The sequence below is a fragment of the Chenopodium quinoa genome, unplaced genomic scaffold (assembly GCF_001683475.1).
Source record: "Chenopodium quinoa cultivar QQ74 unplaced genomic scaffold, ASM168347v1, whole genome shotgun sequence".
Classification (NCBI taxonomy): Eukaryota; Viridiplantae; Streptophyta; class Magnoliopsida; order Caryophyllales; family Amaranthaceae; genus Chenopodium; species Chenopodium quinoa.
The window spans coordinates 279,581-301,297 of NW_018743021.1; the positions used below are offsets into that span (position 1 = coordinate 279,581).

Here is a 21,717-nt window from a genome sequence, read left to right on the forward strand (position 1 = left end):
TTTGTAAGATTTTTTTTTTTTTTTTGAAAGTGTATATGTAATTCAAGATGTGAATAAATACGGGTTTAGGAGTGTAATACAAAGTGTGGTATGTTTTATAGTTTATAGTGGATTAGCTAGTGGATTTGAGACTTAGGGCCTGTTCTCATAGACTGAACTCAGCTGAACTGAACTGAATATTTTATAAGAGAAGGAAATAAGGAACTGAACTGAATTGAGGTGAAGTGAACTGAACTGAAAATAAACGTATGAGAACAGACCCTTACTACCAAGACTAGACCACAAGCCCACAAAGCTAAGTTCAACTCAACATTTTGGTGAGTTTGATGGTTTGAGTTGTTCATATTATCAAGATTATGGACAATTGTGTTTAGAGTTGGAATTAAATTAATGAGCTAAACACTTAATATATAGGCTATTTCTGAAGTAAATATTTCTAAGTACTACATCTTCATTTTGAGTTTGATAGGTAGAACTTGACTCAATAACAAACGATAATATAAATTATAACACCTCATTAGTCCAATTGGAGTGGGATTATATTTTTCCATGGGCTCTTATCATTGTATTGAATAATAAAATCAACATCATTAATTATGCTTCATTGTTTTTATCGTTAAATCATACTTATTGTCGGCTTAAACTCGATATATAATTTTACACTCTTGTGTTATTTTTCACTCTATTTGTTTTAAAAAATGAGAATATACGATATTATAATTATACACTCGGATGTACTTTATACGTTGGATAACAATACCGTATAATGACCAAAGCATCATAAAATTATACAGCAGCCCATATGTGGGCATGGGCTGTGGGAAACCAACTTGAAAAGGGTATGTAAACCCAAAACCAAACCTAGAAAACATTATCCTATCTAATTTTACACATGTCCTGTTAATTGACATCATTTCTCTGGCTCAAATTCTCCCTCCTAATTCTTATGGATCACATTCAATCTTCATTTTCCAACCTTTTTTCATGGAGAATTTTTTTCTTGTACCCCCTTTTTTTTTTTTTTTGAAAAATTAAATTCACTTGAAACTTGAAAGTGATTTTAGTCAACTTCTTCTCCATTCATTTATAAATTATTGGCTTTTTGCTTAGAAAAAATTCAGTCTTTGCTACATAAGCAATTTGTTCTTGCTTCAAAATGTGATTAAAAAATAAGGATGATTAAGCTACCAATTCTTCATCAACCCCACATGTTATTGCCATTAGAAGATTGCCCACAAATTTCAGATTGCAATTTAAAGAGGAGAGTGAAAGAATGTGTTTCCTTGTTGAAGAAATGCAGAGCCATGGAAGATTTGAAGCAAATTCATGGGCAAATGTACAAATTGGGATTGTATTGTGATTCATTTTGTGTTAGTAATCTGCTTGCTACTTGTGCTATCTCAAATTGGGGAAATATGGATTATGCTTCATTAGTTTTTAGCCAAATTGATGATCCAGGTACATTTGAATTCAACACCATGATTAGAGGGCATTCTAAAGATAGTGATTTTGAAAGTGCACTTAAACTGTATGATGAAATGCTTGAAAGAGGGAATTCACCTGATAATTTTACTTACCCCTTTGTGTTTAAGGCATGTGCTGGTTTGGGTTTGATGAAGTTAGGAAGAAGCATTCATGGGCAAGTTTGTAAATTTGGGTTTTCTGATGATTTGTTTGTGCAGAACAGTCTGATCAATATGTATGGGAAATGTGGGAATATAGTGGACTCTTGTGCTGTGTTTAAGGGAATGGAGCAGAAAAGCGTTGCGACTTGGAGTGCTCTTGTTGCAGCTCATGCTAATTTGGGTATGTGGTGGGAGTGTCTAGAGATTTTTGGGGATATGATGGAGATGGGAAGTTGGAGAGCAGAAGAGAGCATTTTGGTTGGTGTGATTTCTGCTTGTACTCATCTGGGTGCCCTCGATTTGGGAACATCGATACATGGGTACTTGATGAGAAACTTGAGTGGCCTAAATGTTGTAGTTGAAACATCTTTGATTGACATGTACATAAAATGTGGCTCTATGCAGAAAGGGCTTGGCCTTTTCGATAAGATGAAGGCAAAGAACCGATTGTCTTACAGTGTGATGATTTCAGGCCTAGCGATGCATGGGCATGGTCATGAGGCACTTCTGCTGTTCTCGGAAATGCTTGATCAAGGGATTGAGCCAGATGATGTTGTGTATTTAGGTGTGTTAAGTGCTTGTAGGCATGCTGGCCTTGCAGAAGAGGGTCTAGAATTATTCGAGAAATTGAGACATGAGAATAAAATACAGCCAACCGTTCAACATTATGGTTGCATCTTGGATCTCTTAGGCCGAGCTGCCATGTTTGATGAAGCTTTTGACCTGATTGAGAAAATGTCAATGCCGCCTAATGAAGTAGTGTGGCGAAGTCTCTTAAGTGCTGCTAGAATTCATTGTAACCTGGAAGTAGGAGACAAGGTAGCAAAAATTCTGATGCAACTAGGCTCAGACAACGCTGGAGATTATGTAATGATGTCAAATTTGTATGCTCGAGCTCAGAAATGGACAGATGCAGCTTCTGTTCGAAGTATGGTGTCAAACAGGGGATTGGATCAAGCTGCTGGATTGAGTTTGGTCGAGGTAAAAAGAAAGATGTACAGATTTGTATCACAGGACAGATCGCGAAGCAATTGGGAAGAAATCTATGAGATGATCCGCCAAATGGAATGGCAATTGAAATTCGAAGGGTATGTGGCAGATACTTCAGAAGTTCTTCACAATGTAGATGAAGAAGAGAAGAAACAAAGGTTGAGATATCATAGTCAAAAGTTGGCCCTTGCTTTTGCACTTCTACTTACACCTGAACATACAACTATCAGAATAGTAAGAAATGTAAGGATGTGTAGAGATACTCACACATACACAAAGTTCGTCTCTGTTGTCTATAACCGCAAAATAATTGTAAGGGATAGAAATCGTTTCCACCATTTTAAAGATGGAAATTGCTCTTGTAGAGATTACTGGTAAATAAATCTTCATTTCTTCTCAATTTTTTCTTCTTCTATGAGCTTTAATTTCCAATGATGTGAAATAAACAAAAGAGACAATGGAATGGAATGCATCAATCTTTGAAAGTTAGGATCAACAGTAGCTCAAAAGACGGAAGATAGACTAATAGAGGAAATGTAAAATCTAAATTTTTTGGCTAATTGGGCAGTAGAGTGTTTCATTAAGAACTAAACAGTCGGATGGATTTTAGGGGTAAAAAAATTGAGTAAAAAGAAGAAACGATAAAACTTGGATATTAGGGGCATTATGCAGTTTCCACTCCTCCTAAAGCTGTATATGGCGGAAAAAAAAAGGGGGCTCAAATGACCGCCAAAGCTTTTCAAAATACAAGTACTATATTTTCAATTCAAAAGTATGAAGGAAATATGAATCCTGGAACACTTACAAATTCAGGCCTTCCAATTCAAGAACTTAAATGCTATAACCAATCGAGTTTCAGTGCCCACAACAAAAGATGCAAATACACTGATTTTCGCCAGCATTGTAATGCTACTGTTTACACATATACTGATATACATATCCAGGATTACTGCATTGGCCCGTGGTCTGCTAAAGCAGCCAATTTTCAGCATCTACAATATGAAGTTGGACCAGAATAGAAACGCACATTGTTATTAAAAAAAAAAATTAAGAATAGACCACGCACGTGAGGAAGCAGGTATTAATTATTTGGGTGAACAGCAACTTGGTGAATGTCCATCTCTTTCAGCATAACTGAACGCCCACAGGAATCACATGGAGCAGTTCTAGAACCACAAACACTCTCATGCTCTGTAAGTCCTCTAAACCTATCTCGCATATCCATAGGGGAACTCCCAGCTTGAACAATGTCTCCGCAGAACCGACAAGTAATCATCCGCATAGGACAGTCTGAGGATTGATGTTGAACCTGCACAAAAAGATCAATCACAGGTGCAGCGAATCAGAAACACGCACACAAGTGAACCACCCAGTAGAGTGTTCAATACTCAACCTCAAATAATATTAGTTTATGCTAGCGTTACATAAATAATAGGAAGTAGTACTGAAAAAGCTATGGTCAATATATCCATATGTATGGAATATGGAATTAATGTTTCAATTACATGTAAAACATTTGAGATAGAAGATAATATTTCGATACTAGGCATTTTAAAAGTTTATACTCAGGGATATCAGAAGTTTACTTCTGAAGTAGTGGTTTAATAATACTGCCATAATCTGTCGAATTCACTGGTAAATTTACTAATATAGTAATATCTGCATTTTGAAATTTTACTCACCATTTCTTCCTTTTCAAGAATTACGCCGCATGAACAATGAAGGGGCTCATGGAACACGATCATGTGCTTCTCCATCTCTGCTTGTTGAAAAGCCTTTCCACATCTATTGCAATGCACGTGGTTCTTAGCATCCTCCAATCTTAGAATGACACCGCAGCCTGCATACTGGCACGCAACATTGTGTCTACGGCAATAAGCTTCATGCAAAGCTATACTTCTACTAGGTATATAGTGCTTGCAATTTCCACATTCTACAGAGTCCACATCAATAGATGACGTGGACAACCCAGCTTGCTGACCACGGTTAATATTATCCTGAATATTCACCAAAACCTTGTACTTTGTTGTTCCCTTGAAGCCATAAATACCAACACTATAAGTACCCAACCCGAGATTCTGATCCTGAGAGTTAAGAATCAAAGTCTTGGAACCCAGATCATGGGAAGACCAGTGGTGCTGATGGTGTGTGGGAAACATCAGCGGATGTTTGGATATGTAAAGATCAGTATCCCCAGAGTCTGTATCTGCCTCCAACTTTACTTCTATTCTGGCATTGCCAGATGCAATTGTGCTCCACATATCATTGTCAAGCGAGAATTTGTAATACATATATACCCCTTCCTCAACAACTCCAGATTCTGGTGCTCCAAAAGTGAGTGGTATCAGGACCTTTTGGTTACTCTTCTCAGAGCCTGCGTCAGGATTGACAATGTCAACCTCAATATCTGTCTCCAAGACAGAAACACTTGGGGAGGGCTTTAATTCAAGGACACGTAGCTTGAATGTAAGCTCTCCATGTCTAACTGTAATCACCTCATCTTGAGAAAGGGTAGCATGCTGGCGTAGGCTTGTTTCAAGGACAGCCTTGTGATTTGGTATGTCCAAAAAGCTAATATCCTCTGGTTGAAGTTTTGCATATGATCCTTTTGACAACCTAACATACTGGATCTCAATCAATGGGTGATCTGGTGCTTCTGAGGGAAATAAATTACTCCATACATGTGGAGGAAGAGCAACAAACCCTTCTTCTGCTGTAAATTCCAACACACCTGAATGTGTCACTCCATGACTATCGCTATTAGCAGAGGTTTCAGAGGAACTCTCTTGACCAGCAATGGACAACCGGAAGTATACAGTCCCTTTGTCAAAAGCGCCTTGATCAGACAGTCCAGTGAAGCAGGATGGAGGCAGCTTAATCTTATCTCCAACACCTGGATAAAGAATGGCTTCTAAGATGCGATGAAACATGATTCCTCCTCCAGACAATAAATTTTCAGCTATTTGCTCATCTGCCTACAATACATAATTAGATAGAGTTTGATATAAAGATCTTCATGTCAATCAAACACTAAAAAGAGAAGAAAGGACTGAGTAGAATCACTGCAGAGTAGCCAGTAGACGAAGTGAAAGGTTTGCTTCATAGTGAAAGCTTGTAATCACATCGGTTAAATTAACTTTTGATAATTAATTCATCAGCAAACATTAACACATATCATCTATTCATCTTTATAAGTCTTAATTACAAATAATCCACTTTTCCAAACAAGGTTCTGAAGCATTTTGATGCCCGAGCTTCTACTTTCTCTGTCCCGCTAAGATTGCCTCATACTCTTCAGTTTGCTTTTTTAAAAGTTTGCCCAATTGAAAGCATGTAGATTTCCTTTTTCCTATCTTTTTGTGGTTGCACATGAGTTAAGGAGTAAAATATACTATTAAAGCAATGCGGCAAACTCATTGGGACATCCACATGTGGTATATGAAAAAAATCATTGTGGAATAGAGGGAGTTTACTGTATATATTTCTCAACTTCAAGGTCTTCAACCCAAAAATCCCCTAGTCCAGGTTTAAAATTCAGAGAGGATAGTTTAATGCAATTATGACTAATTGAGAGTTTATAATGTGATCTGCATCATCTAAATCACCATACAATCAATGCATAGTAGGATACTGAAATGCTGGACCTTTATATTGGTTGTTTCACAATTCATCTATTTTCTTGATTATCAATACAAAGTAAACTTTCAATCATCATGCATAGTTGAAGACTTGTTTGTAAAAAAATGTGGAGCAACATAACATATTGGGATGGATGGATAAAAAGTCTAAACAGCAAAATTTAGCCCAAAGAATATGTGAAGCACAGTTTTCATAGACCGAGTAGCAATGATTCAACAGTTTTACGGAAACACATGATTTTCGAATATTTCCGACTTCGTACCAGTACACTAGAATATTGAATAGCATCATTAGCAATGTATAGGCACAACAATGAGCAATGGCAATTAATAACATCCCATCCACAAAATCAAAACTTGTAACTAGAAAAGGTTCAAATGCTGGGGATACAAACCCCTAGATTGACAAACTGATGGCAAATTCCACAGTATCTTCAAACCTTGAAACCTGACTAAAATTTAATGGAGGCGGTGTTTGAGATTATAAGCTAACCAACCCCTACATTGATAAACATATGGAAAATTCTACGGTATCTTCACAGCCTAAAACCTAATCAAAAATCCGAGGAGGCGGCACACGAGATTACAAGCTAACTAATCCCTAGATTGACAAACGAATGACGAAATTCAATGGTATCCTTCTCAAATAGCATTCTTCGTCAAAGCTGATGGCATCAACACAAGCAAGGAAACACTCTAGAAACATCCAGCTTCATATACTACACCATTCACAGATTTCTCACACCTAAAACACAAATCATTTCTACTCATTGATAAAAATGCCTGAATTGATTCCTTTCGTTCTTTTATAACAAAATTCCATACCTAACAAACACATTCTCAATTTTTCCTTTAAACTAATAATCAATTAAACTTGAATTCAATTGATACAAACAATCCACAATTTCTTCAATCCGAATAAAAATGAAATTAGGGAAAACACAAACCTTAATTTGAGCTTCAGCAGCATCAAGACGACGAGCTCGCTGAACTTCTTCAATGGCTTGACGCTGTCTAGAAGCTTCTTCTTTAGCCTTCCTTTCTCTTTGAAGCTTCAATTTCGCCATCTCTTTCCTCTCATTTTGCTCTTTCTGCAACTTTTGTCTTGCTCTTCGAAGCTCATAATCCATTTTTGAGTTTTTTCTGGGTTGATTTTCGATGAAGAAGAAATGAATGGATTAGATCGCAAGAAATGAAGCTTGGAGAGAAAGAAAATAGAGAAAGAATTGTATTGTTAATGATGTTTTGGTGGGAGAAATTTAGAAGATTCTACAACTATTTGTATTTTCCTCCTTGATAGGTGAAGGTAGATTTAATTGAGTTTGCCAATTCATTGCTTACGTCACTTGGAATTTATACCCTTATTATACTCCCTCTGTCTCAAAATAATTGACACAGTCAACCTTTGCATATATTATGATACACTTATATTACTGTAACTTAATTACTCCTATATAAATTACGGAGTAAAAAAGAAGTTACTACTCCGTAATATTTTGAAACTTTGCATTAATATTATCTAACAATACGAGGGATTTTAGTTACTTTGAAAATTTTATGTTTTGCCATGCTTAAAGACGAGTGAATAGTGCTGCTTATGCTATGGCTTACCTTAACCCTCTCGAATTCTCGATAAGAGTTTGGGTTTGTCCAAGTATAGTGAAAGATTTAGTTGCTTTCGACCTTTATTTGAGTATGAAAAAAAAATATATAGATTTAATACATTATCAAAAATTTATGATTAAAACTAATACTCATGAATGAATAAAAATCAAATATATTAAATTTTGGGACAGAGAGAATAGTATAGTTCCAAAATTTATATGGGTATGGAGTAAATCATTATGTTAATTTGAGAGTAGAGGGGAAGAGATAAGGAATCCTCCTACCCTCAAGCATTTTGTAACTAGTGGAGCTGAAACTCGTGACCTCAAGATCACAACGTGAGTTCCCACCAACGCCACACTCTACAAAACACACTCTTAGACAATTCAAAACACACTTAGGCCCTGACGCCCTGTTCACATATTCTGTATTCACAAACATCATCCCAACAAATATAACTTCAAGTTTATGGAATTGCACCCTGCACCTCACTCTTTTATGGGAAAATTTGCGGTTAGATCTGAAGTGCTTAAGATTATACTATATGATCCCTATTCATAAAACAACTAATATATCACTAAATTAATACCACTGCATATTTATTTTGAAATTTAAAAACAATAATGTATTATTCATTCTAGCAATATTCTACTCCGTACTCTTTATTTGTGGTATTATAAGCAATCAAATTTAATACACAGAGCATCACAAGTAGCGAAATTCGAGTACATAAGAACGGATTTCACCATCGAGCACAAACCCAAATTCTGTTCATGTTAAGATTTAGTTGATATTTGCTGAAGAAATTCTTGATGTGATCTCCTGCAACCGTGGATCACCATTTTCCAAACTCACGCCATGAGGATCTTCTCTAATTGGAAGAGCCAAAACATTGAGTGAGCTCCATGCATTTGCAACTTTGCTGCTTATATCACTTAATGTTACTGCAAAAACTGCATCAAATCCACCTGCTCCAGGAATTCCAGCCAACAAGACACCCTCCATATCCATGGTAGTATCCAAAAGCCGAGTTTGTGAATCTGGTTCAATCTGTAATAAGAAGAATTATATAAATAGGTGTACTATATAACCAATATGACTGAAATTTTATATGTTTCTTTCATTGAGTGGCTTTGTATGCAACCGGAACAACATTTAAAGAGAATTTTAAGGGAATGAGAGCCCTTTGTCCATCTAACTCGATTTACCCCGAGGGACATGGGGCTTATCATTTAGCAATCAAGGCGATATATAATGTACTGAAGGCATGTCAATAAAAGACTAAAAGTAAACATAAGATCATGATAGTCAATTAACACTTATTGGTTCACTTACACATCTGAGAGGCAGAGCAAGGAGGGAAAAATGCTACACATAAAAAATGAATAACTAGATAAAATCCTCACCGGAACACCAGCAGCTTCTCCCATCTGACGCATATGACCTCTAATGTCCAGCATAGCATTCCTAGCTCCTAGTAGTGCTTCAACGACTGCTTGCTCACTTGGGGCAACTGATTGTTCCATCCACTGTGTTCAGAAACTGTTAGATTCTTTTCTTTTTGGGTAGAAAGCAAACTCAATGGAAAATTCACAGTATTGAAGCAAAAAAGGTTTGATAAGCAAAGATAAGAGAGATGCAGAAAACAACATAATAGATAACAACTCCATATTCTGTGCACTATTAATTCCTATACAACCAATCTTATAGAAGCATGTCTAACCAATTGATTCACGGAAAAAACCTATGACTATGAGAAGAAGTACTCCATAAGGCTCATAACCATGAACAACAGATATCCACTACGAAAAGTCTCTATTGGAACTAATGTGAACCCATGGACTTCTGCACCACTCAGCAATCATTAAATATTCACCAGGGGTTACCTTTTCTGATTTATGCTGGCAACATCTATCAATGATGCTGTCATATGCCATACGTTCTTCCTCTGCTAGTTTCTTCAACTTATTTAATTGTTTCTCAAGCATTGAATTTGCTTCTGACAATTTTGTGAATGTGTGAAGAGATTTTTCAGGTTCAGATTTCTGCCACCTCTTAACAGCACCAACCATTGATGGTGTGGAAGATCCGCCACTTCCTGGCTCTCCAAGCAACTGCAAATGACAATAATAATCAAGAAGAGAACAACATAAAGCTTAATATTGTATAGTATGCCTCCAGCTGTCCAGAGTCTCCACACAATTCCTCTTCCATTAGAGCTTTTGGCTAACTAAATATAGGTTTAGGTTTAATGAAGATGAGGTTGAAGTCACCTGTGAGAGCTTTAGATGCAAGAGTTTGTGTGGAGCACGGAAATCACTTGGTACAGATTGGCTGGTGACACATGGAAAAATGCAAGCCAAGGCCAGTCAACAGCCACTAAGAACGCCCGGCGATAATTGAGGAAGCAAGTCCATAAATTTCTCAGTTAAGGCAAGAGACTGCAGGCCTCCATAAACAAATTGACAGAGACACTCTTCATATCAAATGTTTTTCATGATTTATTTTATCGAATATGAAGTCTAAATGGATATCAGTTTCTTCAAGCCCTTATTCATGTAGTCCTTCTTTAAACTGATGTTATTTACTTATTTTATACTAGTATGAGAGGATTGAGCTGATGTTATCGAGCATCTCACAAGGAAAATGGCAATGGATAGGTCTCCAGTAAAATACAACATATCACAGGTGCAAAATAAATCTATCATCTGATCCCGTTTGAAGACAAGATCCAGTAGTAGCTTATAAACAGATAAAAGAGTTGAGCTACCCAATTAGCAATGGGGACCAGCCTTCACTAGAAAGAAGTTTAATAGAGAAACCGGAGGGTTTGCACGCTCATAAGGGTTGGAAGGGGAAATCAAAATAATGGAAGAAGCTACTTGTTCAGCACTTCAGCCCATATTAGGAACAAAAAAAAGAAGCAAAGCACATCAACCCTTAGTTAGTATGTTTAGGGTGTCATTGTCTAATCACAACCTAAAAAATGACTAAATAGTACAAAAGCAGAAACACTAATGTATAGGGGTGAACATGGTCTGGTTTGGTGCGGTTTGAGTATAAACCAAACCAAACCGCAAAATACGGTTTGGTTTGGTTTGGTCAATTTTCCAAACCAAACCAAACCATATTAATATTGAAACCAAACCACACCAAACCGTAATAATGCGGTTTGGTGCGGTTTGGTTTGCGGTTTATGATGAGACGACATTTTTTCCTAAAAATTGTCAAATATTAATAAATTGATAATAAAGTTCAAATAATTAGCCCAAACGGATTAAATTATACTACAAAGTTTTAATAAAAATAACAACCAATTTTTTTTTTTTTTTTTGAATAGAATAGACAACCAACTAATCAAGTGCTAACACAATAACACATAATAAAAATAATACATAACAAATTAACAGTGGAAAAAAACATAATACATTTGTCCAAAGAAAAAAAATTCATACTACATTATAGTTTTTAATAATTGGCAGCAACTTGACAACATCAGGGGCTGCATTATGCGATATCAATGATTGCCGGAGCTAAACTGATTTTGGAGTATAGTATTATACTGAATTACTGACCGTCTTCTAATGATTTTTCATGTTTTTTATTATTTTTTTTTCTTTTTTAAAATATATAATAACTATTTTAATTTTTATAAATATTATATAAATATTAAAATGCGGTTTAGTGGTTTACGGTTTGGTTTGGTTTATAATTTTTGAAAAACCAAACCAAACCGCAAACCGTACTTCCCAAAAAATCGAAACCAAACCGTATTTTTCCAAGCAGTAAACCAAACCAAACCGCTAAAATGCGGTTTGGTCTGGTTTGGTTACGGTCCAAACCAAACTCTGTACAGCCCTACTAATGTATAGTTAAAGCACATTTAATTTAGAACTCATTTAATGCTTAATAGCTGGGGTGGGGGAACAGAGATTAAGGAGGGTAAAAAAGCAGGGATAAAAAAGTGGGAGGATGTGTATGGGTCTAAGGAGGAAAAAGTTAGAGCAGAAAAACATTTGGAAGACAGAAAAGCGTTAAATATGAGTTTAAACATTCTCTTTTGGTATATGTCAACCTTGAGCTTACAAAAGAAAAAGGATTAGAAAGTACGAAGTATATAATAAGTGCGGGTAGACTAGGCCAAAGACAGCCACTAGTAAGAAAAGTACTTCCCCTACACACCCAAAGGGAGACCACACAATAGCATAACATCTATCTATATACAGATCAAAATAATACAATGTGCTATATGACCATTGGTTTCCTACCAAAACAAAAACTAGGGACAGTAATTGCCGTATATGCATAAAATCATGTATCTTGAGGAATCAAAACTAGCTATTAGTTCACAATGTACAGGAACCTGATAAAAAAATCAAATGTCTCAAAGAGGTGGAATGAATGCGATAATGGGTGAATCAATTTATTAATGGTAAAATCTACAACATGATAGTGAAAAGAAATGAAACAGAAAATGACGTTTTTGCTTAAAGTTTTAATCAACAAATCTGCCATGCTAAGAGATGAAGTCTCTACTTACAAGAGTCATTCTTGGCGGCAAAGCAAACCTAGTCATCTCATGATCCCACTTTCCTTCCATGACATCAACAATGACTTCATGAAGTAGTGCTCCTATCCCTGCAACCTAAAGATTCATGCAGACACTGTCATTTCTCCATTTTCCCTTTTATCTAGGATCAAAATACCTATGACACAGGTGGATCAAGATATATAATTCCATTAGAGAAAAAGATTGCATGCATATAGAACCTCAGCACATTTATTTACAAATGAGCACTCGATTTATATTTTGCTACTCCAAACCGATAAGATACTTTTACCTACTACATACAAGAATCTATGGAGAACATAAAATATCAAACTCACATTCTTATGATCTGCCCATTAATAGTCCCTGTTTTAAGGGGCGTTTGGAAGAGCTAATCTTGAAATTCTCACTTGCCAAACAGAAATATGTCACTTTAAATTGCTAATGACAACCTGCCTTAGTACAAGCGTTCGCTATGAGTCTAGTAATCTAGTATAGTTCAAAGAGGCAGTCATATTGTATACAGCTAATTCATGCAAGGAATAGCACATACACTCAATGAATGTCTATTAAGAAAAGTTCAAGCCATATCTGTCCAAAACAGAATACACTTTCATCAACAAATTTGTCCTCTAGAAGTCTCAATAATCAACATACATCTCAGGTTCTCAACCAATAGCAAATCCTATCTACCAATTACTAACATCTAATAATTATCAAAGGAATTAATAACTACTAATCCAAGAAAGGAGAGTATGAGAGAGCAAAAAGGGACCTGAGCAGATGATAGAACTTCTGGTGAAAAGCGGACATAACGTTGACTGCCATAAACTGCACAGCTAACATCAAACCCACTGCCAACTTTCCCTTGGGCAATGCAATGAGAAGTTTGAGCTATCATGTGCACTAGATCAAGATCAGCATTATTACTTTCCTGAAGATGACATACACCAAGATAATGAAGGAGAGCAGCAACCACTGCAGTCGTCATTGCTGCAGATGAACCCAATCCAGTTTTAGCAACTTCAGGTTTGCAATGTGCACCATTTGCATCGTTTGCATTGAAAGTAATTGAAGAAAAAGGAGGTAGTACAGACAATGATTCCGGGGTGAGAGGCAGTCCACGAGCTTCTAACTGTCAGACAAAGTGGAGTATTAGGATGACTCATCTACTTTATCTATGCCTCAAGAGTTAAACAATCAGCTTTTGCTAGGTAAATGCAATGACACATGCATAAAAAAAGAATCAGATGAGATTTAGCACCCCCCACACACTAAGACATCAGCTAAGCAAAATGATAGGTAGCCTTATCTCATGACATTCACTTTATAGGTCTGCATCTAAAGACAAGCCAAAGCTTGAATGGAAGTCAATGCTCTGATAAAAAATGAATATTCTTTTCAAATTATTTCACTGTTATCCATTTCATTGGGAACAATTTGGTCCAAAATAGAAACATTTGATTCTGTCATGGGTCATGAGTAAAAGATGATAAGGAGTACTAGAATGTGGAACAAAGCAACTACGGTACTTAAGCTGTATTTTTATTTATCTCTCCTATTAGCCCATCCAATATATCAGACATTGACAGTAAAGGATTCACTACATTACACCTATCTCTTAATGTCTGCTCACATCAACACAATGTTCAGCTAATAGCTAGTGTTCACAGCATCAAACAAAGAATTTCCTAATGCAATTTGCTAGAATATTGAGATTTAGCAGCTTCAACTTCTTTATATAGTCAATCAGTATGCATAGAAAAAGGAACATTAGAAACCATAACTAAAAAACCAGCTCAGAAACATTTGTAAGATGCGAAAACAGCTGTCTCATTGAATGTGAAGAGTATAACTTTTCAGGTAATTGTGATTAACCTAATAAGACTCTCAGTCTCCCACAGAGTACAAATGATATGGTTGCTGGACTTCTGCTGGAGATTTTTTTTTATTTTTTTTCCCCCGTTCTCTACATTAAATCTGACATAAAATCTTAGCTACTTGTTCTTGATAGTTAAATCCTCTTGCCCAGATCAGCCTGGTTTCCTGCGTATGACACTATCAGCTGGTTTCTTGCCCAGATCTGCTTTAACATGGTCCACAATTTAGAAGTAAATGGAAAGCCGTCACTTCTTGGCCAAACAATGCACTATGTCACTTTTCTAGATAACAACATTATGCACTCAAGTTTGATTCTTACTTTAAAATCATTACTGCTAATCATGACATACTTGGGGATGTATGATCGTATCAAGAAGTCAAAACAAAAGAGGAGAACTTGATAGAAAGATTTACTATACCTGATCCCGATATGAATAAAACTCATTGGCACCCATAATTGTGATATCAAGACCTGCATCACTAAGCCACTTAAGACATCACATTCAGGAAGCCCCAGCTTTATTTTAATAAAGTATAATCAAATATTGAAAACTATTTATCACCTTGTAAAAGGCGTTTCTGCAGTATATCCTTTTTATCTTGGCCAATCCTAGCATGGGCAGCTGCTATAACATACTGCACAGCTTGTTCCACAAAAGGGTTTCTTGCATCACTGAAATAAATGAATGATAAATTTATCCAGTGAACATCATATCATTGTTAGTTATAATCTGCTTCCACTGACACTTAATATGGCAAAAGAAACAGCCAAATCTCGTTAAGGAAATTCTCTGGCACAATATAAAAAATCTTGTTTTGAAAAATTATCAGAGAAGAATATAAAAAAAATTGTGTTTTGAAAACTTATCAGAGAAGAATATAAAAAAAATTGTCAAAACAAATACAACTCTTATGGATATAAATTCATCCGGATATCTTCCAGATTTTGAATTTATTAAAAACTAGTTTTATCCCCGTGCAAATGCACGGATTTATAATAATAAGACTTGAAAATAAAAAAATAAATAAAAAAAAAAAGTCAATTAAAATGGAGTTAGTTTAAATGAAATGGCTTATATGTAACATTTTTTATTTTTAAATTTGAATTCATATTATGTCTATCCTTAAAATTCTCATGTTAGATACATTATTTTAAATATTTTATAAATTATTGTAAGTTTTTATTCATTAAATTTTTTTATCATGTTATTTTTTAAGGGAAAAAAGAAATTTAAAAAAAAAAGCTAAAAAATATTTGGGCGGGAAAGTTTTTGTTGTGAATGTGACATGTGTACTTAAGGGATAACTCTGGTGATTACTTTAGTTTATAGTATAGATAAGGTGCTACCCTAAAATGAAAGCACATACATCAACGGACATACACACATACGGACACCTATTACACCTTCAGAAAAAAGAGATTGCTGGTAAAATCGGCCAAACTAAATCAGTAAAAATTGGTTCAACAAAATGATTCACCTCTGCACCTGGCCCATCACATCAATGATCATATTTCATACACTAACACTAGTAAATAATTCAACATTTGAAGCCTGAACAATGATTCTGTCATCTTTCAGAAGCTTTCATATGGTATATTCTCGTTAAACGAGGCCAGAATAAAGTGTTGAGCAGTATATTTTTGGCTGCACTGCATGCTAGTATTCTCAGTTTTACTATTTGATTGGGACACCTCCCATCATTCATTCATTCTATGATGCCATAATAATATCAGAATCAAGTGTGAAGTAATATGTCTTCTATCTAGTCAAAATGACTGCACAACAGCAAATTAAAGCAAACCTATCCCACATAACCTTCTCAACTGGCTTTATTGTAGTTTTCTTAGTGAAGCTGTGAGAGAGATACTACATTGGTTCCCAAAAAGTTATCTTCCTCAATATTAGGCTATTAGCTAATAGCTATTTTACAAAACATAAGCCAGTATCGGGAATGGAACTGTGCACGTAAGCTATAGCTCAACAATTGAAGAAGCATGGCACAATGAACTGTGAAGTAGATGAAAAAATGCATAAACAGATTAAGCACTAGTAATATAAATCTGAAGCGCTAAAAACAAGGAACTACTACCAACATGATGTGAAATCCATAGCAATCCAAAAGAATACTTGCCTTGATGAAACACAATGGAGAGTTAACTTCTTCATTGAAAATTTATACATCGTTTCCCTTGCAAGTTGAGGAGCTGTTAGCTTCACATCCATCCATGACTGAAAAGGGGCAAGGAAAAACTGGTAAGTTTGACAATAAAAGAAATAATTAAATCATCCCTCAATCCAGCAAGGTAACAAGTTTTCATAGAAAAGACATGACAAGCTCTTCAGTATGCAATTTTCTGACTTTTAACATTAAGATTAAAGAATGCATAAACTCACTGGTATTGAAAAACTAGAACAAAAACCCTCTCATAAACAGTACACTTTATTGCTGTATATACTACTACGTATTAAAAGAATATCACATGAATCTTCAGCTACCATAGTTAATGAACACCCCCCCCCACCCCCCGTGCAGGGCTGTCCCTAGAGTATAAAACTAGAATAGACAACAATACGAACTTGGAGAACAGGATAAAATTCTCCATTAATTTGTCAATTGAAGGAAAATTTATGAAAAAAAAAAATTTATAAAAATATATATAAAAGACAGCCAGTGTTATAAGAACTCTTCATTTCACTTTACTATTTTTGTTTAGGTACACAACAGTTGACACTCCAACATTGCTATTAACACTCCATTTTTCATATAAATTGGATTATAAAAAACTCAGACGGCAAAAAAAAACTAAATAAATTATAATTATAAAAGACGAGTTCGACACTCACCAACAGTCCTACTCCTTCCTACATATCCAATATTCATAAGAAAATAGGACAAACAAAACACGTAATCCAGCCACCACATAGTCAACCAAGTACTAATATGAACAGATTCCACATACCCATGCCCAACTATCAGATTTTACTTCATCATAGATAGGCTTCACAATAGCATAAAACCGAGCATTAGTACTCAGCACCAGTCCGGCATTTGATCTCTCCAAAACAAGATAGCCCCCGGTCATCAAAACTTTCCCAGGCGCAGAAGCAACTCTGTATATTACAAAGACATCAATCATATAACCACAATTAACAAAATGATAATGTCAATTAATTTACCCGTAGTTCCAATCAAGATTTAGCACACACTAAGAAATCAACCCATTAATCCATCATAGTAACTGACTGACTCTAATGAAAAGCATGAATTATCTCAGATGGTGCAAGTAAAACAATGTAAATTATAATAGAAAATCACTTACACTTCCATAATGTTGTTGAGCTTCTCGACTTTTGCAACAAGGGTTGATAATTTGACTGCTAAGATAATCACCATTAATCAGAGGCAGATTCATAGAATTCAATCAAAAAAGCAAAATCCAATCCCACAGTCCAAATTGCAAATTACAACGAATTTGATTACTTCTCAATCCTATAATGTACATAATCGAATCATCAACAAAACGATAGAATGGAGAATCATTCATCTGAGGAGTGACTGAGTGAGTATCTCTACTGAAAAAGCTTAGAAGGCAAAGAGCTTTTGTTGTTTGAAAATCCTAAAAATATAATTTTATTGATATTCGGTTTTTTTATTCTTGATCATTTCTAGGTTTTTTCAGGGTTAATTTAGATTGACTATTAAATGGGTTGTTTTCAATGATTTTGTGACAAATTGAGAAAGGAAGAAGCTGCACTTGGTCAAGAAATCGAACTCGAAGACGATTACACCGCCAGTATATTCCCTTTGTACCTTAATTATCTTATTCATTGTATCAAAATATACTCCGAAATTGTTCGAAATTCAGTTAATCTACTCATTTGCTTAATTTCTTAAACTAAATCTATGCTTTTCCAAACATTATTCATCAACTCAAACCTTTTAATTGATGATCAATGTACAGAATCAAGAATCAGAAACGCAAAATACAGTATGTAATCAAATCACAGTTAACATTCAAGCAATTGAACTTCGCACATACCAGTAAATCATAATAAAATTAAGCTTGTAAATTAACTCAAACATACAGAATCAACTAAGAAGCAATAAGAGGTGTTGCATTACCAACAACAATGGCGGATGAGCGGCGTTAAGTTCAGGCAGGCGTTGGAATTGAAGCAGAGTAGATTGAATCACTCACCAATCAAAGGTTATTGTATCTGTCTGACTTTCTCCTTTTGATTTTGAAGCTTAAAATATTTGACTATGTTTCTAACTTTCTACGCCCACGAGCTCCCCGTGAGATCGATCGTGCACAATTTTTATTACTCCCTCGGTCCCTCTCGTTCGGATTAATGTCCCACTTTAATCTAGAGTGGGCAAAATCCAAAACGAAAATTTAGGATAGTTTTTACTCGTAGTGTTAAGGTTTTTTTTTAGGAAAATGCTATACATAGCCCTAAGGGCTACATATAAGCATTTAATGTACTCTTGAAAATTGTTTAAATTTAGAAAATCATGACAAAAACACACTAATTACACCGATTTGCGCGTGTTTTTGTCTTGAATTCCTAACTTTATACATTTTCCAAGAGTAAATTCAATGCTTATATATAGCCCTAAGGGCTATGTATAGCATTACCCTTTTTTTTAATATTAACTAGCAGGTCAACATGACACGACACAATTACTAGAACGGAGTTAGTGTTGAGAATCCCAACATGAAATTACACAAATCAATCTACCAAGGGAAAAACAAAATGGAATTATTAATAAATATAATGAATGAGGCTAATAATTTTTTAGATAATACGACAAGATGACACAAATCGGGCATTGAAAAAAAGGTTAGTGTCAAGAGTTTCCAACAAGTTTCATTAAAAGGGTCAATATAACACGACATATTTATTAAATGAGTTTAGTTAAGGGTTGTTTGGTTCATATAAGAAAGGAAAATTTGCAAATTGCAGCCATTTAAAGTTTGTATTTTGCGTATTGCAGCCATTTAAATTTTTTTTTGCAAATTGCGGCCCAAAAGTTCGTATAGATTGTAAATTGCAGCCCGATTCAATTTTTTCATCGGTTTACATGTTGAAAAATCTTCGGTTAAGGTTTTAGGGGTCATTTTATTTCTTAAGGACCCGAATTGAGCTCGGAATTAGCAAAAAAATAACGTAAGTGTCTCATATTTACAGTTTCCCACAAATCGATACATTTTTGTTACGCAAAACGAGATACTTGCGTTATTTTTTTGATAATTCCGAGCTCAATTCGGACCCTTAAGAGCTTAAACCTTAATCGAAGATTTTTCAACTTGTAAACCGATGAAAAAGTTGAATCGGGCTGCATTTTACAATTTATATGAACTTTTGGGCTGCTATTTGCAATTTTATTATTAAATTGCTGCAATTTGCAAAATACGAATTTTAAATGGCTACAATTTGCAAATTTTCCTATAAGAAAAAGGGAATGACTTAGATTTACAATAATGTTTGTTTTAATTTTTTAAACAATAAAAAGAAATTAAAGCCACAAAAACATCAATTCACTTCTCTCTCTTTTTCTCTAGCCATTGCGAGATCCCACCACCAAACCACCTCCCTACCCTCTTTGAAACCCCCTTCCTCTCCCCGAAAAACTCTAAAAAAAACCCTCTCTCACCCCCAAAACCATTAGGGCCAGGGGGGTTTGGCAAGGGTAAAGGAGGGTCGATTGACAGATGAGGTGGGAATGGCTGGGTGGCTTGGTGGGTTGGGGTAGGGACGTAGGGTAGATGGCGGTGATGGTATGGTGGTGTGGTAGTGGCTTAGGAAAAGGAATGGAAAATCCTTAGATGATGGGTAAGCAATTTGGAAGACTTTTGGGGGAATGGGCGAGGGTGAAGGAAATAATAATAATAATAATAATAATAATAATAATAATAATAATAATAATAATAATAATAGTAATAATAAGGTCTAACAAATATCATCAAATCAAAAAAAAAAAATCATCAAATTAAAGGGAGTAAGCGCATTTGATTTCCATATCCTTTAATGAATACCCCTAACCAAACGACTCTTTAGTGTTGACGCTCCCTAGCTTGTTTAATTTCAAACACGAACATGACACGGCACGGCATGATTGCCAACTTAACTCTTAAGGTACACACTTTTGTGCATGTGTTAATTTAAGTAACTTTAACTTGTATATTAAGTAATATATTCAATAAAAAAAATATAAATCATATAGTAAAATGTTAATATTTGAAACTTTGTATTATGTTCTCTTTTTTTTTTTTTTGGTTGAAGGCAAGGGGCAAGCCGCCAAGCCCTATACAAGAAAGAGAAAAAATAACCAAAAAAAAAAACAAAAGAACATAGAAAGCAAAACTAAAAGAAACTACTAGCTACCAGAATAGGGGCGGAGCCAGGGGGGCTGGCGGGGGCCTTGGCCTCCCCCTTGGCTCAAGATATTAATTAAATTTGCTCTTTATTGTCATTAATTTTGGTGTAGAGCTAGAAGTTGGTTTTTTCATGTGATAGTATAAGGAGTCGCCACATCACGCAAATCCTCCAATAAAACGACACGAAGATCCACCGGGATCGCCTCAAATAAGATCATCTTCTGCTCTAGACTCACACCAAAGTTTGCTAACCAATCGGCTACCTTATTCGGAGTACTATGTACTTCATTTGTCTCTTTTTAATACTCCTTCCAACCCCGAAAGAACGACCTTTTTGGCCTAATTTTAGTCTCAAAAAGAATGACTCATTAGCATTTAAATATTCACCAATTTGCAATAATATTTGTGCAAAGTTAGCTTTCCCATATAAAATTTGTTTTTTCATATACTTTTATTACTATCTCTCTCAACTTTTTTTGTAAAGCCATGTAAATTTATCTTTTCAATATACTTTACTTATTTTTATTTAACTTTATTAGTACCTGTAAAATCAACCAAAAGAGTCTTTTTTCGGAGACGGAGGGAGTATTTATGTTTTGACCATTTTTGTTTCGCAGAGAGTTTTCAAATGTACGGACCACAGAGTAGTGTATGAAAGTCATAAACGCACAGTAGCTAAGTTAGGTGGTCGGATTCGGCGGAAGCCATGTTGCCACGTTTGGCAGGTTTCGAATCATATAGCGGACATTCTCCCATTCATTCATTCCAACGAATTGGAATCATCTTGTGCATCTTTCATGGCAGCTTACCTTCCTCAATCCACCAAACGTTGGTTTCTCACTCTTTCTCTCTCTCTTTAATTTTGTTCTTTATTTCTTTAGATCAATCGATGAATCCTATCGTTCAATTTTTGTACTTTCAAATACTCTGTGTTTCAAATTGCTGCTAATTTGTAATTTAGATAGATTTGATGTAATGCTTCTTTTCAATTCTGTGTTTATGGTTTCCTGATTTTCTCTAGATTTTAGCTAATTTCTTAGCAGA

The 21,717-nt window shown here is 35.2% G+C and overlaps 3 protein-coding genes across 4 annotated transcripts; 1 reads left to right on the forward strand and 2 right to left on the reverse strand.

The window, feature by feature from the left end:
• Nucleotides 1-811: 811 nt before the first annotated feature.
• On the forward strand, nt 812-3,263 carry LOC110730091 (pentatricopeptide repeat-containing protein At1g31920-like). Its single transcript, XM_021909861.1, has one exon. It carries the CDS (start codon nt 1,176-1,178, stop codon nt 2,991-2,993), a length of 1,818 nt encoding a protein of 605 aa, XP_021765553.1. The 5' UTR covers nt 812-1,175; the 3' UTR covers nt 2,994-3,263.
• Nucleotides 3,264-3,351: 88 nt separating this feature from the next.
• Nucleotides 3,352-7,518, reverse strand: LOC110730092. The gene is made up of 3 exons (XM_021909863.1): nt 7,201-7,518; nt 4,298-5,590; nt 3,352-3,924 (listed from the first exon to the last, which is right to left on the reverse strand). The coding sequence occupies exons 1-3, from the start codon at nt 7,381-7,383 to the stop codon at nt 3,697-3,699; spliced, it is 1,704 nt and encodes a 567-aa protein (XP_021765555.1). The 5' UTR covers nt 7,384-7,518; the 3' UTR covers nt 3,352-3,696.
• A 912-nt stretch (nt 7,519-8,430) lies between these two features.
• Nucleotides 8,431-18,624, reverse strand: LOC110730095 (phosphomevalonate kinase, peroxisomal-like). Of its 2 annotated transcripts, none has more exons than XM_021909866.1 (11): nt 18,414-18,624; nt 17,611-17,665; nt 17,251-17,401; nt 16,422-16,519; nt 14,852-14,961; nt 14,708-14,760; nt 13,183-13,542; nt 12,399-12,503; nt 9,745-9,972; nt 9,265-9,387; nt 8,431-8,908 (listed from the first exon to the last, which is right to left on the reverse strand). In XM_021909866.1, exons 2-11 carry the CDS (start codon nt 17,616-17,618, stop codon nt 8,642-8,644), a joined length of 1,503 nt encoding a protein of 500 aa, XP_021765558.1. In that variant the 5' UTR covers nt 17,619-17,665; nt 18,414-18,624; the 3' UTR covers nt 8,431-8,641. The 2 variants fall into 2 exon arrangements, with proteins under 2 accessions (XP_021765558.1, XP_021765559.1); XM_021909867.1 differs by having other exon boundaries at nt 17,611-17,668.
• Nucleotides 18,625-21,717: the final 3,093 nt, after the last annotated feature.

What these genes read in the sequence shown, in the direction of transcription:
- LOC110730095 (XM_021909866.1), bottom strand. An exon ending in AATCTGATAGTTGGGCATGG is followed by an intron (nt 16,520 to 17,250) that starts GTATGTGGAATC and finishes GCCCCTTTTCAG; the next exon opens with TCATGGATGGATGTGAAGCT. An exon ending in TGCCGCCAAGAATGACTCTT is followed by an intron (nt 9,973 to 12,398) that starts GTAAGTAGAGAC and finishes TGTCATTTGCAG; the next exon opens with TTGCTTGGAGAGCCAGGAAG.
- LOC110730092 (XM_021909863.1), bottom strand. Translation starts at nt 7,383, where the DNA reads ATGGATTATGAGCTTCGAAGAGCAAGACAAAAGTTGCAGAAAGAGCAA. An exon ending in CTGCTGAAGCTCAAATTAAG is followed by an intron (nt 5,591 to 7,200) that starts GTTTGTGTTTTC and finishes TATGTATTGTAG; the next exon opens with GCAGATGAGCAAATAGCTGA. An exon ending in TTCTTGAAAAGGAAGAAATG is followed by an intron (nt 3,925 to 4,297) that starts GTGAGTAAAATT and finishes CTTTTTGTGCAG; the next exon opens with GTTCAACATCAATCCTCAGA.
- LOC110730091 (XM_021909861.1), top strand. Translation starts at nt 1,176, where the DNA reads ATGATTAAGCTACCAATTCTTCATCAACCCCACATGTTATTGCCATTA.